Consider the following 19,087-nt stretch of genomic DNA (forward strand, 5'->3'; position numbering starts at 1 on the left):
TTACAGAGCGACACATTATACTCGTTTTTTTTCCTAGTTAAAAAAACTGAGCAACGTTAGCGCCAACTAGGTAGCCATTCTGCATAAGAACTAAGAAAACAAACACATTAAACATACAGACAGATCAGAATAGTTTATGGGGGTTACATATATAAAATCAAAATGTTTTGAATATTCTACTTGAGAGAAGAAAAGTGTTAGGGGTGGCCCTGGCCCCCCATCTAGCTCCGCCCCTGGTACATTTGGTCTTGAACCTCCAGTGGTGCCCAGTGGAAACCGAAATACAATAGCAACAGGAAACTGATTGATGTGGTGGAAGTAGGTTGCACCGGTAGTGCAGTACATTCCAGACATGTTTCTGCCTCCATGTGCTGCTCAGTCAGCTATAATGAGCACTTGGAAAACTCAAGATGATCCCTAGAGACCGTGACGCGGCGGGATGTTGGAATCAGGAGGCTCCACCCATTGCTCTGCCTCTCATCCCATCTCACCTCCTGTTGAGCGCATAAGCATAACAGTCAGAATATGACTCAGATCAGCGTTATTACTGCGATTACTTGAAAACTCTTTATATGGACAAACTGAAGTGTCCATTCATCTGTGCAATTTGCGGATCCAGTGAAGGCTGCTCCTGACAGGTGCGCACTGTGTCCAAAGGAGGATGGGCAGGCGTGAAGCGCACGGCAGAGGCGCGATGAACCCCAGCCACCTCTCCGAACTCGGCTGTCTTCAGGACTCTGCGTCCAGCGGACAGCATCGGGGAAGCGGCGGAGAGCAGCTGCAGAGGACCGACGGCGGTCATCCATGCAGCTCAGATCAGCGGCTAAGAAAGCCGGTGACAGCGAGCCGGGCATCGGCTTTGGCTGCAGCGCCGGTGGAGGTGAAGAAACACCAGCATAAACACAACTTGAAGCACCGCTATGAGGTGATGGAGACGCTGGGGAAAGGTACCTATGGAAAAGTCAAAAAAGCAGTGGAAAGGTCCAGCATGAAAACGGTGAGTGTAGTAAGAGTTTGTGAAATCAAATCAGAGATGATCTTAATGATGGGGCTGAGGATTTATTTGTTCATATAACCCTAACATGTTAAAGCATTAAAAAATATATATTGATACATATAAAACAGTGTCTAAAGACTGGCTTTATGTGGTTTCTTGGAAGGGGCCACATTTTACAGCTGCTTTTTGTTTCTCTGATTCTGTCTCCTTGAACCCCAGCCAGCCTTAGCAGATGGCTGCTAACACTGAGACTGGATCTGCTGGAGGTTTCTTGCTGTTAAAAGGGAGTTTTTCCTCTCCACTGTCGCTACAAGCATGCTTAGTGTGAGGGGTTGCGTTCGAGTCAGTGAGTCGAAGCAAACAACTGGTTTTCCTTAGATAGAAAACAATTTGACTGTATGATCTGGTGAACTGTAAAGTGCCTTGAGATAACATGTTGTGAATTGGCGCTATATGAATAAAATGAATTGAATTGAATTTCTGGCAACACATGCACTCAGAGCTAGACATGACTGAAAGGCATGGATACAGTGAGCATAAAAACATGAAACATTTTAATAATGGTACCAAATATCAGATATTGTTGTATTCTATAACAAATCGTGGAGCACAGGGGTGATGACATCTAATCCAAGCCCCATATTTATAAAGAGGATGCCTGTGTTTATTTATTTATTTGGAGACTAAAGTAACCTCTGGGCTTCCGTGTGTCTTTCTGATGCTGAAGATTTGCATCTTGCTCTGCCAGGCTGAGATTCCTTTGCTCTGACTCACTCATTTGGGGGGTAAAAACCCTGCAGGTCTCTAACAGTAGTTTGACCCAGTTCACTCAAAGCCTGCTGAAACTCAGCTTAAAGACAAGCAGGATCTGTTTTACTTTAAAACTTCTGCTGTTAATAAAAACAATGGAGAGAGAGAGAGAATACTTATTTTAGGATGTGATCTCACAGCCTTTTAAATTAGTCTGACCACCAAGAGACAAGCTATTCCTCTAACGCATAATAACTTCAATCTTTTTGGAAATGTGAGATTGGTTCTTGTACTTGCTGCTTCATAACCCTAAACATCTAATCGGGATGAAAGACAATAAGGAATGAATAGCAGTGGTTTTGTGTGCAGGGTGAGGCAGTTTGTCGGGACATGGGGAAAATGCAGAATTCCTTGAGCCATTAGCCACTGCATACCAGGGATTCTTTCAAACAAAACACACATTATTTTTGGAAACAAAGCTAAGGGGCTTTTGACTGAGCTTAAGGAAAAGGGAAGAGAAGGAGGAAGACACTGTCAAAAAAATGATAGGAGTTGAACAAAACTAATTTAAAGAATGAATAGTAAAATTTGGTATTTAGATTGAGGTGAAACATTATGAATGTGCTTGATGTGTTAGCCTCACTGATAAATACATGAGTTATTCATATCTTTTAAGTTTTCTTCTGAAACTTTAGTCTTTACACCAAATAGTGGTTTGCAAAAACACTTGAAGAGCTTAAACATTTCTCAAGTTTTGTTTGTTATAGCCACAGATTTTAAGGTGGGAATGAGAAACATAAGATAAGACATAATGGGTTGAAGGAAAATTATCTATATTTTTTAAAGAAAATCTGAAAGGGTGGAGGATATTTGTAGCCATCTCCTTATGAGTCAGCGTATGTATTGAACCACCCTTTGGTCGGGTCACAGCTGCAGGTATTCCGAAGCATCTAGAATTTCCCTTCATTTAATGACTTTAAAGCTCACATTATATCTGACCAAATGTTGTTACTACCAAGTTTCACTGTGTTATTGGGATTTCAAGATGGTGCAGTATTAGTTTCCACACTAGCTGTCACAATTGACAGTAAAAAGTGTAAAGCTCCACCATAGTCTCCTTTAACCAGAGCCATCTTTTCAGCCTTTTCGTTCCCCTTCATGACTTGTGGGAAACCACATATGGTATTTTGTCCTACAGATCAGAAGAAAAACATGTAAAAGCCATATATACATATTGTTGAATGTATTTTTTTTTTGTTGGAGCACCTTGGTATATTCTAACAGAATCCTACAAAATGAAGAAAGTGCAGAAAAATATATATATTAGATTCTCAAAAACCATTTTATCTTTCATTTTAAAAGGCAAAATCCTACGCTTTCATCCTCAGTAAGATGATGAAGACATATTTTCTATAATATCACATTATTACTTTAACTGTAGTGTGTTTGTCTTGGTCCAGATCCCTGTCAGCAGCACAGTCCTGTAATTGTTGGCTATGAAAGGAACAGCTTAAGTCTCCGTGTTTAGCCGAACACTGAGGTCCAGGGTCTGTTTGGCAAGGATCCTGTCTAATCCCATGGCTAAATCTTACACAGATGCTTAAGTGACTCTTGGGATGCGTATGTGTGACTTTGCATGCATGTGTTTGCAAGGACATTTTTGATTCTGATTGTAAGCCAATAAACAAATCAATATCAGTTTCTCAGCATCCTGAAGATTCATACAGATATAATAAACATTGTTTTGTCAGGACACAATTAATACCCTGGAGATACTGTAATAAATATAGAAAAGAGGAAAAGGAGGAGGGAAATATGACACGCTGTTACTAAATCAAAATAGCCTCTGAATTTCTTTGTCACTCTATCTTTTGGTTTAATATGCAAGAAAAAAAATCTTGTCACTTCCTTTTGACTCATGCAGGTTATTGCTTATACAGTATATCCTGCTTTTATGAAGCAGTTATTCTTAGGCCAGAATTTGTCATTTGAATCATTGCATAGAAGAACAAAGAGACATGCTTAGAAGGCTTACACAAGTTAAACTTCTCCCACATTGAACTTGTCCAGAAGCATAAACAGTACCATTTTTATGCAGGGTTTTTATGAGGGTAAGCAGAGGCTCCCACTGAGAGTAAAACACATCTCCTAATATGTCATGCTCTATCATTGTTGTTTGTTCTTTTAGCAGCTATCTCCATTTATGTCTTAGTGATTGTTTTTTTTTTTTTTTAACAAAGAACTGACAGGAAAACACAACAGAAGTAATAAGTGTTTGAAAATGTAGTTAATCCTTATTTGAGTTCTTTAAATCACAAGATGCTCAAGAATCAAGTTGATCACTTAGCACTTATAGGCACAAGCTTACAAGGACGGCTGCTAATGGATGTCTGCTTCAGTTTCTTTCCTCATGCTGCTCCATGTATTCAGGTCAGATATTAGTGTAGCTCATTAACACTGGAAAAATGCAATTCAAATGATAAATGTTCAGCATGTTTGCTGCAAACTGCAAACTGCTGCCCTTTTTCATCAGCCTGTAGTCTCAGTTATTGTGGGAAAATATCCTTAAATGCCTCGAGTTTGATGGTAGAAAAATGCAAACCATTCCCACAAAGCAGTAATTTTCCTTCATCACTTAGCTCTTCATCAATTATGGAAGGTCAGCCCAGTCCCAGGAATTCAGTGGCTTGTGTTTGCGTTGCATAACTGCCTGAAGTCAACGGACTGTGTGAACTGTGTCTTCCTGTGTCCCTGTGTCCCTTAGACGTTTTTTTTTTTTCCTGCAGCTGCAGCACTGACCTTGAGAAAGGGTCCAGAATAACCACAAAGATGCACTTGGGTTCTATAAGCATGACCATTTATGTATTTTAGTGTAAGCTTTGCTTTTGGACATTCTGCAGAGATTTGTTATACAAAATTTCATTGTATATTTCAATTAGAGTAAAAATTCTGACATCTGCTTTTTGCCTTTGTGCTATTTCTGTAAGCTATTTTATGTGCAGAAAAGAAAGGTTAAGGGGCTCATGTTATATCTGTTTTAGTGTTCTGCACGTGTGGGTTTAGGGGGTTGGTGAGGGGGGGCGGTCATTGGAGTACAATGAGTGCCTGGGATTAAAGAAGAGGAGCGTTAACACTGCAGCTGTCAGCCTTCTGTTTCTGAGCGTGGTCACTTCACTGGACAGTAGCCTTTAAAACCAGCATGATCACCTTCTAATACCAAGAGATTTTATTTGTGCTACTTAGTGTGCATCACTGTGCTAAAAGTGTGTGTATTCTTACAAAAAAACCTTGATTTTAATAAAGAGATAAAGAAAATGTAACCAGCAACTTAGCTAATAATGTAATAGAAGAATTGCTCCTATGCTTTTATTTCAGTTTCTATGGAAACAAACATTTATCAAGTTTCATTAGGTTACCTTAAAAAGAGGTGTCTTCTGTTTAAATCGCCCTTATTTTAATTCTTTTTGTAAGTCATACACTGTTTTAGCATTTTTTTACACTCAGATGCCCATTGTCATTCCCAGGTGGCGATCAAGTCGATCCGAAAAGAGCGCATTATTGACGACCTGGATCGAATTCACATCCAGAGAGAGATTGAGATCACCTCCTCACTCAGACACTCCAATATTATACGCTTCCATGAGGGTAAGACTCATCGATACATCCATCTATGGATATCACACAATCAACCTATCGAGGAATGGAGATATAACTGCCAATAAACACAAATGTAACTTAAGCCATTCTTTAAAAAATATATTTTTTATCAAAAGGCTATCTGGTGTATTTAATAAAAAATAAACCCTTTTTTAAATAATTACTTAAATTAAATAAATGATTATCACTTCAAGTCTATACATTCTACAATCACAGCGTACATAGGAAGTTGACCCAGAAGGCGTCTCCATTAATCTTATTTTTTAACACTCTGTAAAATAGAATGCTGTAACAAACAGGCCAGCAAATACATTGTTAAACTTCACAAACTATTTTAATCTGAAGATTTCCCATTTAGTATCCAGAGCTGGAGTTAGATTTCATAGATGTCATTTGAGCTCCATAGAAATACCCAAAGGAAACTACTGCAGTTAATTTCTGTATATGTTCTATGAAAATTGGGTCAAAAGGAAACAGATAAATCCTTCTTAATTTATGTCCTAAAAATCTGGAAAGGAATCATGAGAATATGTGGGACTCCTGCCTGTAAAATGTTCCTCATGTCCTGTGTTGACAGTGTTCGAGAGTCGGGATAAGATCGTGATAGTGATGGAATACGCCAGCAGAGGGGAGCTGTACGACTACATACAGGAGAGGAAGCGGCTGCCAGAAACAGAAGCCAGAAGCATCTTCAGACAGATTGCCTCTGCTGTCCATTACTGTCACAAGGTTAGACAAACATATGGTCTGAAAATGAGCCCCAAAAAATTGCGTGTAAACTAGGGCACACGTGCTGAGTATTCAGTTTAGCATTAGTAAATACCGTAATACTAAACCCATTTAATCCTAATCATAATACTTTGGTGAAACCTGACTGTGGTTTTCAGAGCTCTCTGGGTTAGGAGCACATTAGGCTCTGATTGCTGTTTGTAGTCACATATTTACATATTTACCAGCCTCCTTTATGAATTGGTGGGGAAGTAAATCCTTCTTTTCCGTTGTTGATGTCAACATTGAATTATCAGCTTTGCCAAAAAGCAGGAATTAATGATGAAATGCCTAAGTCCTGTTAATACTCAGCAGCAGCTGCAAATTACAGTCAGTTGAAATAGAAGAAAGAAATATACTATTTTATCTTTCAGCTTATTCAACTTAAATCAACATCCAGCTTCTTTGGTTTGCTGGGAGGAGGGATTTTTTTTTCTTCATCTCCTGCTACTCTTAAGTATTTTCTCAAAATAGTAACAAATGTTCTGGCTTGAATGAATTATTGATTGTGCTGCAAAGGTATGCAGGGCACACTGAGATATTTCCAGTACTTCCACTGTTTTCCTTTAATACAAAAAGGCCAAGGGAACTAGATTACAATCTTTTCTTTTACCCTTTTTGTTTTTCCTTGCTTACAGAAACAGATATACACAGACTCAGACAGAAAACACGTTCTAAAAAAACATATAATAAAGTGCACTGAGGAGGATAAAGCAAAAATAATATCTTTAAAGTCTTTTAAAGAGTGTCTATTAGGGTTTTATCTCTTCCCCTCAATCAATTTCAACTCATTATCTGCGGAAATATTAGATCATTTAGCAAACCTTTTCTCTAAAAAGATCTGAATGGTTTTCTTTCCCCTAAACTTTTTAAACTTGTAGCTGATGTCCTGGCCCCTGTTATGGCCCCTGTACTGAAAACATAATACTCAAAGAAATTCTAAAGATCATATGCCCTGCAACAGACATGGTTACTGATAGGTCCTTTGGATCTATTTCATTTTTTTCTTTACAAATTGTATTTTATTAACTATTTAAAAAACAATAAGGCGATAGCTTAGATCATTGAGATATGATCCTAGTTTTCATCTGCTAAATGTTTTTTCAAAACAAATTAATAACATACTCAAATTTTTTACAGCTGAATTTAACAGTTTTTCTTAAATTCTAATTCAAATTTTATAGAAAACTGTAATTTCATCTTAAATTAAGTCATAGATATATAAAATTCAAAAATTCTGAATGTATATTTACATAAAAAGACATTTAGAATTTTAATGAAACTTAATTGAATAGAAGTCTCACTTCATGCAGCTATCCTGTTTTTTTATTTCATGCTTTTCTGTGCCCCCATGAAAACACGCTGACCCCCTCCTGGCCCCCCTGGTACATTTGGTCTAGAACCGCCACTGCTCCTCTGCCCTCTGTTAGCATGAATGAGGAGACTGAGGGATCATCTGATTCAAAAACTTAAACACCTCATATTTCCCTGTCATATTAACCTACCTCCATATCCTCATGCTCCGTCTTCTTGTGCAGAACGGTGTCGTGCATCGAGACCTCAAGCTGGAGAACATCCTTTTAGATGAAGATTTAAATGTCAAGGTAAGACTTCTAAAATTAAATTTAAAACAATCCTTCATTCTTGAAATTAGCTTAAAGCATAACTGTTTATATAAACATGACATGATTGTCATTAAAAGCCATAATGAATTAAGCTGGCTCAGCTTTCCTAAAAAGGTTAGAAGACAAGTTGGCATTTTTACATTAAAAGAAGTCTGCCCACATTAAGTGTAATGTTTTTATTATTCTAGAGTGAACATGGTGCATAGTCTCTTATTGTGACCCAGGGGATATTTTTTACCATGCCTGAATAATAATGGCCTTATATGGGAGCTGTGCATGTTCTAAGAGGAACGTGGAGAATGTGGCTGCAATCTGGGCAGACAGTTAAATAAATAATGTTAAAAAAGCCCTATGTGCTGACTTCCTAGCCGCTCGTCATTCACTACCCACCTAAACAAAACAAGTTCCCCGCACTGATGACTTTTGCAGGAAATGACCAAGATTTATGTGTTTGTTTTATGTCTCCACAATAGAAAATGCTTGATGGTAGGTGAAAGAAAGCAGAAACAGTGGAGCATGTTTCACAGAACTTTGGGACTGTGTCAGTTTATACTGTGATTCTATGGTTATGCTATATGGCTCAACCAAGTGGGAGATAAGAAAAACATGTAAATTATAATCAGTTTGATCATTTTCCTGCTGTGAAAATGTGGCACAAATTATCTTTCAAGACAATTTTGCAAAACAAAAACATTTCAGAACAATTTGAAAAACTATTTTATTTGCATCTGACACTTGATAAATTATTTGACACAGTCACGACTTGCAGTATACTTTGCAAAAAGCAACAGCCTTCTAGTAAAGTGCAGATTTTACACAAATTTTATTTTATGACTACAACTGATTTGTACTCAAAAAGGAGATTTATATTAGAAACATTAAACATATTTTTTACCTAAGTTGGAATTTGGACTACGAAACTAGGAGGTTTTAGAGTGACCCTTTCATTCTGCACCACACCAGACATTCTTAAGATGTTTTAATTGTTAATTGTTTTGATGAAAAATGTGTAGCTATTACCTTAAAGGCATACATCTTAAATCATACTTTTTTTATTACTGCAGAGAAAAAACTAATGCAAATATTATATAAAAGAATATTTACTTCTTAATCTTATTCCGATTTTGACTATAGTAATATTGTTATGTTAGAGCTGAGCTAGATGTTTAAGCTCTCTAAACTCTCACATTTGTTTATGCATATTGTCTGAAATCATTTCTATAGCGACTGAAATGTAGGGGCCAAAGTCTTGGATGGACATGCATCACAAACACACATTGTTATTGCCACTGTAAAATAAATAACGACCTCAGAGCCACGTTGCTTACACAGTGTCACCTTCTGTATATAGGTCTCTTATGTTGTGCTCCTCCATGTGATGGAAAAAATGTTGTCATGTATTTTTAACACCAGAGCTTCTGATAGAGGTCTGCTGTGCATGTGAATAATCTCTTCAGATAAAGTCATGGCACAGTACGTGTGGTTATGTCTCCTTGCAGCCTGGAGTGAGTGATTGTTCCGTTACGTAAGCGTGAAAGCAGCACCAGCCTAATGTTTTTGGCTCTTCTCTTGTCGATGCTTGCACAATAAACTGACTAAACCTTCAGGCCTATTTTTGGATCAGTTAAAATAGCCATGAGTTCTTGTGCATTCAGAACATGACTATAAATTTGCAGAACATAGTAGCTTTAAAGGGATCAAGATTATGAGTGGAGACTTGGAAGAACTATTTAGTTTAACCAAAAGTTAAATTTGGTTGCCATTAAATTAAGTATTATGTGCTGATGTCAGTTGTTTTAACAATGTTATTTTGTTTTTGCGGTGTGCATTAGTAGTAGGGAAGAATATTCAAAGTTCTAACTAAAATATGTTTCTTTGTTTGCTTTTTTTCTGCAGCTGGCTGACTTCGGGCTTTCCAATAATTTCCAAATAGGCTCCCTGCTGCACACCTACTGTGGAAGTCCTCTTTATGCTGCACCAGAGATAGTGAAGGGGCTGCCATACACAGGACCAGAGGTTAGTTAGCCAAAACAGTAGCTAAACAGCTCATGCTCCTGTGTGCTTGGAGTGTCTGCTTCTCTGCCTTAGTTTTCCAAATTAATTTATGATAAAACAGTAGAATAGAAAGTCAATTTCCTTGATAGATGAAGCTGTCGTTTTTAGCTTTGGCATTTCTAAGATGGAAAAAAGACAGTCCATTCTTCTCTTCCTATGCCTGAGGAAAACGTTTAAAATACACTATATTGCCAAAAGTATTTGCTCACCCATCCAAATTATTGGAATCAGGTGTTCCAATCACTTCCATGGCCACAGGTGTATAAATTCAAGCACCTAGGCATGCAGACTGTTTTTACAAACATTTGTGAAAGAATGGGTCGCTCTCAGGAGCTCAGTGAATTCCAGCGTGGAACTGTGATAGGATGCCACCTGTGCAACAAATCCAGTCGTGAAATTTCCTCGCTCCTAAATATTCCACAGTCAACTGTCAGCTGTATTATAAGAAAATGGAAGTGTTTGGGAACGACAGCAACTCAGCCACGAAGTGGTAGGCCACGTAAACTGACGGAGCGGGGTCAGCGGATGCTGACGCGCATAGTGCGAAGAGGTCGCCAACTTTCTGCAGAGTCAATCACTACAGACCTCCAAACTTCATGTGGCCTTCAGATTAGCTCAAGAACAGTGCGCAGAGAGCTTCATGGAATGGGTTTCCATGGTCGAGCAGCTGCATCCAAGCCATACATCACCAAGTGCAATGCAAAGCGTCGGATGCGGTGGTGTAAAGCACGCCGCCACTGGACTCTAGAGCAGTGGAGACGCGTTCTCTGGAGTGACGAATCGCGCTTCTCCATCTGGCAATCTGATGGACGGGTCTGGGTTTGGCGGTTGCCAGGAGAACGGTACTTGTCTGACTGCATTGTGCCAAGTGTAAAGTTTGGTGGAGGGGGGATTATGGTGTGGGGTTGTTTTTCAGGAGCTGGGCTTGGCCCCTTAGTTCCAGTGAAAGGAACTCTGAATGCTTCAGCATACCAAGACATTTTGGACAATTCCATGCTCCCAACTTTGTGGGAACAGTTTGGAGCTGGCCCCTTCCTCTTCCAACATGACTGTGCACCAGTGCACAAAGCAAGGTCCATAAAGACATGGATGACAGAGTCTGGTGTGGATGAACTTGACTGGCCTGCACAGAGTCCTGACCTCAACCCGATAGAACACCTTTGGGATGAATTAGAGCGGAGACTGAGAGCCAGGCCTTCTCGTCCAACATCAGTGTGCGACCTCACAAATGCGCTTCTGGAAGAATGGTCAAAAATTCCCATAAACACACTCCTAAACCTTGTGGACAGCCTTCCCAGAAGAGTTGAAGCTGTTCTAGCTGCAAAGGGTGGACCGACGTCATATTGAACCCTATGGATTAGGAACGGGATGTCACTTAAGCTCATATGTGAGTCAAGGCAGGTGAGCAAATACTTTTGGCAATATAGTGTAACTCATATGCGTCAACTATTTAGGTCAAAAAGTCCACTGTGTGCCTTTAAATAAAATATACTGACAACAAATAATCACAGAAGTTGTGTTTTAGAATATGCTGAATATATTTTAAATCAACAAAAATGAATCAAGAAACTATTAATTCATTGCTTAACAATTTCTTACTAGACATCAGATCACAGTGGGGTACAGTATTCAGTTCGAATAGAGTTTGGGGCATCCCTATGAAGGCTTATCTGGGTGTTTATCATGGCTGAGTAATTTATTTTGCAAACAATATAATATAAGTGTGTGAAAGTTTGCGTTCATAGAATAAAAATTGGATCCAACATTAGTTGGTTACTTGTATATTTGAAACTTAGTACTATTGTTTCCCAGATACTTCAGCTACAATGAATCAGTCAGAATCAGGGTTTGGAAATGATAGGATTTTCACTATTCTCTTCAATTCTGTCAAACGATTCGATTCCTTATCGATTCTGCTACGTTTTATTTCTGCCTCCCTGGGCGAAAACAGAAGGAAGTGAACGGGAGCTGCCAGCCTCTGAGTCAGCCAGGCTACGCGTCTTGTCACAGTCATCTAAATCTAATGGAGAAGTCATCCGTTTAATGAAAAAGCCTTTCTGTACAATTTCGGGAAATAAACTCATCTCCCCCTGATTTAAATAAACGTGCGTTACCTTTCTCTCGCTCCCTGAACTGCGGAGCAACTTCGTAGCATGTTTAATAAGCCCAAAGAGAGGTAGGAAACTGGATTATTTCCAGAAATGGCATATGATTTACTAGGAACCGCATCAGGCACAGCCAATGATATAAAACTAGCTACTTACCACCAGAGTTGGCTTTTATGCAGGTCGTAACTTTAGCTTCTGTCTGGAAGCATCAAAAACACGGCATTCGTCAAAATAAAAGGGCAAAAACATGGATTGATAGAAGAAAAAAAAGGTGTTCAAGCCACTAACAACCCTTTAACTGAATTGTAATTTTGAAGGTGTTGAAATCTTATATAGCTTATGGTTTTAGCTAAATACTTGATGTGTTTTTGTTGTGTTTAAGGTGGACTGCTGGGCACTAGGGGTGCTGTTGTATGCTTTGGTTTACAGCAGCATGCCTTTTGATGGGGCCAATCATGCTAAGCTGACAGAGCAGATCAGCCAAGGCCACTACCGTAGACCCAATCCACCTTCAGGTAAACCACTAAACAGTCAAAACTCTATTAAAAACCGCTCAAACATCTATCAGGTGTGCTTACTTTAAGAAGCTGTTGATCCGTTTCTCCCAGATGCCTGCGCCCTCATTGACTGGCTGCTAACAGTTCGCCCAGAAGAGAGAGCCACAATAGAAGACGTGGCCCACCACTGGTGGGTAAACTGGGGCTATGAAGAGAGTGTTTGTGACTGCCCCACATCTCCACATCAGGAATGCCCTTCCCCGCTGCTGGCCCGCTACATTGACTGGCAGAATCAGGTTGGCACTGCGAGTCATATGGCAGCTGATCCTGGAGCCATAAGCCAGACTTTGGACTCCTCTTGCTGTCCTCAACCTGCGTCAAAGTCTTTTTACTTCAATTTCCCTGTAAAAAATGACTATGAAGAAGGAGCCAGGGTTCGTGGAGGGATTTCAAACCTCAGAAAGTCACGCAAGGAGAATGCAATCCCACAGAGTGCAATGGGAGCCTGTGCTGATGTTTGTTCATCAACTGTCTCTTCTACTCCAATGGCTACCTCAACACCAGAAAGAAGAAAACCTAAAGGTATACTGAAGCACACAGGGGACACCGAGGGCCGACGCAGCCGCCCCTCTAGTGTGGTCAGCGAAGACAGCTTTTACTCTTCGGATTCCTTCGATCTGTTGGACTTCAGCACTCAGTCACAACGCAGGGTTTTCTCTCAGGAAAGGCAGCAAAGTAGCTGCATCTCTGGAGAGAGCCTGGGGCAGATAGAAACAGAGACAGGCAGAATTGAAGGAGATAAAGGAACTAAATTCTAAATATGAATGATCTCTGTAAATTTTACCCATCATGTAAAGCAACATTTATGATGGTACTTGCTTGTATGACCATCAACACAGGAGATTCTTTAATCTACTGTGTGGATGAGATGAAAAGTGAGATGAAAGTGAGCTAATTTCATCTCATCCACACAGTAGATCCTTTCCTAATGTATAGAAAGCATGTGAAAATAAAATGTGAGAACAACAAAATGTTAGTTTTTAACTATTTGTAAACTAAAGTTACCTACTGTGGGTGTTAAGTTCAGATGTTTACAGTGGTATATATATATATATATATATACATGTGTGTGTGTATATAGGATGCAAATTCTACTAAACTGACTTTAAGTGTCAGATTTTTATGCACAAAGGTTGTTTTTTACTTTATAAGCCTTATGTGAAATAAATTGGTTCTGGCACACCAATAAGCAGACTAAGGGCACTTTTTTTGTTTATGTGAAAATACTTGCCTTATTACAGCTTCAACTTTCATTTAATATTTCTTCTTCCTGTATCTACTAAACAAAGATGGTGTGATGGATTGGATTATCATTTCATTCATGACAAGAGCTGCATATTCAGCTACTATGAAGTAACTTAAAGATAATTTCTGCTTTATTCAGCTGCCAAAACCTAGGAAACCGAATTAAGCTGTAAAAGGAGAGTGTTGCATCCTCTAACACCTTTATTTATTCCTTACAGTGTTGACTTTGTGCAATTTGCTTATTTGTACCTACACAGCTGTATCAATTGAACATTGCTTTATTTTGCTGTGACTGCATCTATGCTGCTGGGAATGCTTTAGGTGATATGTGCAAAAGATGTTTTAAATTGAAAGTGTTATGCTTGACAAAAATAAGGTTATTCCTTATGTTGAATTATTTTGTACTTGTTCTGCAATGGTAAATAAATTATTTGAATAATAATGTGTCAAACGTTCTTGTTTTGGTGAGAAACCAGGAAAAACACATCTCTTAACAATAAATAATAAACCACAAGAAAAAGAATAGAAATCAAACCTCCCATTTTCATTTTACTATTTACTTTTCAGTTTCCCCATAAATCTTGCTTGCTTTACTCTGGCTCGTGTTTTTGAGTAATATGCTTAGGTTAGTTTGTCATTTTATTTGGAGAGAGTAACCACATGTTTAAGAAAACTGGGAAAAAGTAATAGAATGGCCTTATACAACAATGAATGCGTTTTTTTATTCTGTTTTTTCTAAAATTGAATAAATTGTATAAAGTCTTACCTTCTAGATCTGCGAGATCTTAAAGAGTCATAAAATGTTGTAAATATGGTATATCATTCTAAGCATTTAAAACGGTTAAGTATGTTTATTTTTATACTAGGCCTTAAGATACATTAAGCCCTGAACAAGATTAGCAGCTATAGACTTTTAACTATTGATAAAATACCAGCCTCTGTGGTGCAGAAATATATTAAGAAATATTAATATCAATTTATCAAAAGTTGTTACCTGAGCGACTTGCATAAATTTTATGTTTAGAGTGAGTCTTATTCTATTTTTCACTGCTATTTTCCTTTACATGGGAAAATCAATTTTACAGTTTCTCTAAATGACTCATATAGCAACTCATTAGCTTCTAAATGAAGGTTATAATACTATAAGAAGGCATTTCAGTTTGACATCAAAATATATGACCTGTTCTACCTCCCACAATGTAAGGAAAAAAATTGTTAGGAACGTGTTGATATACAGCAGGTAAAAAATGCCCTTATCCTATATTGCTGTTCTTCTATGAAGTAGAGAAAAGATCAACTAGTGCACTAAATTCAATAGATGGGATGAAAATATACAACATAAAATACAAAATGTTTTATGAAAGATTTCCAGGGCATGAAAGAAACTGTGCACACAAACATTGTAATTGGAAATGGAAGAACCTGCAACATATTTTCATATCTCTACCTGTGAGTGGCTGGAGGTGAGGAGGCCTTCAGTAAAGTGAAGATAATAAAAAACTATCTGGGCTCTAGGATGTCCCAGGAAAGGTTCAATGGTCTGGCAATGCTGTCCATAGAGCATCAGCTTGCCAAGAAATTAGACTTTAAAGACATCATAAATGACTTCGCCACTAAAAAAGTTAATCGTTTTAAAACATTTCTGCAATATAAATGATAATGATTTTTTAAAAATAGCATATACTGCATCTTCTCTGCTCCAAACACTTTAATTTGGCAAATAAAAAACTAATAAAATCAACTAAGTTAGGGTTAAACGATTTTGCCAAAACTCAAAATTGTGATTATTTTAAACCAATATTGCAATTGTGTTTTCATTGCCATTTTCCTTTGCACTAAGCTCAAGCATGTTGATGTTTTACTCCTGAGTTTTAGTTTTCTTCATGACCTTGAAAAGCCTGCTTGCTCAGAGTCCATGGTTGCAGGACTTTACCGTAAAATTTGCATAAAAACATTCTTACTTCCAAAACAATGCACAGATCTAGGTGCTATCTGCAACTATCTCTTCCCTTCTGTGTGACAGTATACCCACTTTAATCATATTACCGCAACCTGGCTTGAGGGAGAAGTTTAATGTCTTACTGTTGTTAAATGTATTGTGACTCAAATTGAATGCCTCTTCAATTTGAAAATAATTGCCCAAACCTAAACTAAATAATTACATTTATCAAAATGTATATCTGAAGCATCTGTATGTCTGATGCAAAGTTACAGACTTTTGAAATATGTGCAAGATACCACCTTGGACTGGCATTACAGCTAGCTGTAATTCCAGCCTTCTAATTTGAAAAGCTTATGGTATTATACAAATATTTACCTTCATCACTCAATAGAGGATAACTGAATACTAGAAACTTCAAGTATGTAAGTAGTTTGAGGGCCCCTTGATCTCACTAACAATTTCCCTAAGAACCAGAGACTGTGGGCCAAGGATTTTGAAAATCATTGCAAATATCTGCAGTAATTATAAATACTTAGCAAAGTAAATCTTGTAGGCTAAGAGGCTTTCTGCTTTCTTGCCTCACGTGAGAATTCAAGTAATACACAAAAAGAAAAACATTCCCGGTTTATAGACAGCTTTAAGAGGCTCAAGGCAGCGGAGTTCGTTGGCATTAGGAAGGACACATCATCCATTGCTCTTGTGTTCTCTACAAGTTCATATTCCATAGACAATAAATAAAGAAGTCCCTATTTAAACTGTTAAAAAGTTAAAGAAAGGACAAAACTAACAAAACTGGGAAATGTTACATATTAAAATGTGTTTTAGTTGGGAATTTACACTATATTGAAATACATTATATGGTTAAAAACTGAGACTATATCTTAGAATGAAGTAGGGTAACCATATATGGATTAGCAAAGAGGACACTTGACCTAGTTATAAAAAACTGATTAATTCATTTGCTTTGGTTAGAAACAAAGGTTAAAAAAAATTCAACGTTCACATGTCAGCAAGTAAAAAAGTGACTGAAATCTGATAGAAACCATGCCTCCTCTGTATAAGGAAATAAATGTATGACATGACCAATGTTTTAGACTGGATACATACAAGTCAGAAATATTCAGAGAGGATATGTTTTGTAATCCTTTATTTTTAATGAAATAACTAAAAGAAAAAAAAAGGGAACAGTCTACATCAATCATCCTATTTTTTTCTTTTATCCTCCTTTTCTCTCATCCGTATTTTGTTGTAGCGCTGATCTTTCCTAGAGGTTTTTGAATGCGTAACAAATAAACATGAAAGTCTTTTAAAAACAAGAAATCGTTTTTAAAATTACTGGACAATCCTGATTAGTGACTCAACAGAAAGCTGTTTTCTGCCCTTGCTTCACTTGCTCTCTGTATCAGTAGGTATGGCTTCTTCACATTTGCATTGAGAAAAGGGAAGTGGAAGGACAAACTGCAGTCTTCAGTGATTGTGAGTATCGGCATGCTTACAAAACAAGCACAAGGGGGCAAGAGAGGATAATTAAAGAACTCAGTACTGGTAGAAATAATACAAAGACACAGAACACAAACTTAAAAATAAACCAAGCAGAGGGAAGAACCCTGAGTCTTTCTTCTTTTTTGCATTAAATGGAGATTACACCCTATAAAAAAAAGGACCAGGTAGAACAGTTTTACAATTTTTCTATTATTAGTCATGTCCTTTAACACGCAAAGTTAAAACATTTAACTGACTATGATGCAGTTAGGTATGTAGGTGGGCCTATATATATCAGTCATGCATGCTCTTTAAGTCTTTTAGGCTACGTTCACACTGCAGCCTGAAGTGACTCAAATCTGATATTTTTGGCCCATATGCAACCTGTATCTGATCTTTTAATGGCTGTCTGAACAACACAGATCCAATTTTTTCCAATGTGACCCAGGCCACTTGGCTATGTGGTCCTTAATCCGATACGAATCTGATCTTTTCAATTGCGACCTGTGTCTGAACAGGTCGCATTCATCCGACCTGAACCCCATTAATTCCCGACAAAGGTCACTATTCTGTTTCTTGCTATGAAGAAACGGCAAGAAAAACAACAACCATGGCAGACAATGATGTGGAGAGCAGCATTTATGTTTAACCATATTGAAAAGATTGTGTTTTAATGGTTGGGAAAGATCGCTAGATGCGCTCCGGCACTACCATCCATGTTTACTTCCGTAAACACAGAGCACGCTGGCCTGTGACATCATTGCATCCTCTACTGCGCATGCTGGACACATGCATTGTATGACTGCACTTCACATAGGAGATCACATACATGTCGCATATATTTGGAAATGTGAACGGCAATGCAAAAAAATGTTGATGTCTAGAGACTGAAACATAATTTTTTCCATGTCTCACTTGTGTTGAACAAAAGAACTCACACACTGACATCCCACTTTTTATTCAAACAGAACCTTTTTTCAGTCTATAATTTTAATATATACAAAAAGTACATAGCAAATATAGTTTTGTTTTTAGCGTTAATCAAAAATAGGTTTTAATAATAAAACATTACTGAAATATGAAGGGTAAGAGGAAGCTGAGTTACTACCATTATGTAGAACATATTCATGCAAATAAATCTTCACTTAAAACTATTAAAGGTCCAATATTATTCTATATTTGAGAATAAAAAAATATTAACAATTCGGCCCTCAGAGCATGTTTTTGCCATTTGTAGAGGAAAATTCTTTTCAGATTAGGCAGTCATCCTTTACCAAACATCTTTTTATTAAGCCCTCCTCTGGGCGAGCTCTTTTACTTTCCCCACCCCTGCGCTCCCAAAGGCAGTGTCCCCACAACCCACAATAATGACAACCAGTCAGTTCTTACAGATTGCCTAGGAGAGTGGAATGATACATTAGACGAAGACCATAGCTTGTCTGCTGGGCTGCAACATATTTCCTCTTATGACATCATAAGGGGAAATTTTTCAAGCAGACCATTTTGAGCAAAAAGCTAAGAGGTGGACAAAGGCAATGATAGAGGTGAAAGGATTTTTTCCTGTTGTGAATTCCATACACAGGCTTCAGGACTCATTTGACTGTTACAAAATGTTTAAAATGAAGATTTTTCATAATATTGGACCTTTAAGTAATTTATATGTGTAAAAAAAAAAACAAAAAAAAAACTTAAAACCCACTTTAATCACGAGACTGGCTAAAATGTATTTTTTTTCTTTAAAAAACTGTCTTAGATAAAATCGAAACAAAACCCAATTAAAAAGAATAAATGCATATATCTATAAAGGGATATAAAGATATATTTTCTATAACAAGCCTCCTAACAGCAGTAATTACATTCTAAAATAAAACCTTATCCTAATGAATTTTATTCTATTCTAA

The 19,087-nt window shown here is 37.7% G+C and overlaps 1 protein-coding gene across 1 annotated transcript; it reads left to right on the forward strand.

Moving 5' to 3' along the window:
* The first annotated feature begins 461 nt into the window (after positions 1-461).
* LOC119784300 (NUAK family SNF1-like kinase 1) lies at positions 462-14,204 on the forward strand. The gene is made up of 7 exons (XM_038286279.1): positions 462-997; positions 5,272-5,392; positions 5,982-6,133; positions 7,711-7,776; positions 9,694-9,813; positions 12,343-12,475; positions 12,569-14,204. Exons 1-7 carry the CDS (start codon positions 662-664, stop codon positions 13,273-13,275), a joined length of 1,635 nt encoding a protein of 544 aa, XP_038142207.1. The 5' UTR covers positions 462-661; the 3' UTR covers positions 13,276-14,204.
* Positions 14,205-19,087: the final 4,883 nt, after the last annotated feature.

The sequence above is a fragment of the Cyprinodon tularosa genome, unplaced genomic scaffold (genome assembly GCF_016077235.1).
Source record: "Cyprinodon tularosa strain WSP-4 unplaced genomic scaffold, ASM1607723v1 ctg223, whole genome shotgun sequence".
NCBI classification, from domain to species: Eukaryota; Metazoa; Chordata; class Actinopteri; order Cyprinodontiformes; family Cyprinodontidae; genus Cyprinodon; species Cyprinodon tularosa.

What these genes read in the sequence shown, in the direction of transcription:
- LOC119784300 (XM_038286279.1), top strand. Translation starts at nt 662, where the DNA reads ATGGGCAGGCGTGAAGCGCACGGCAGAGGCGCGATGAACCCCAGCCAC. An exon ending in AAAGGTCCAGCATGAAAACG is followed by an intron (nt 998 to 5,271) that starts GTGAGTGTAGTA and finishes TGTCATTCCCAG; the next exon opens with GTGGCGATCAAGTCGATCCG. An exon ending in CTGTCCATTACTGTCACAAG is followed by an intron (nt 6,134 to 7,710) that starts GTTAGACAAACA and finishes CTTCTTGTGCAG; the next exon opens with AACGGTGTCGTGCATCGAGA.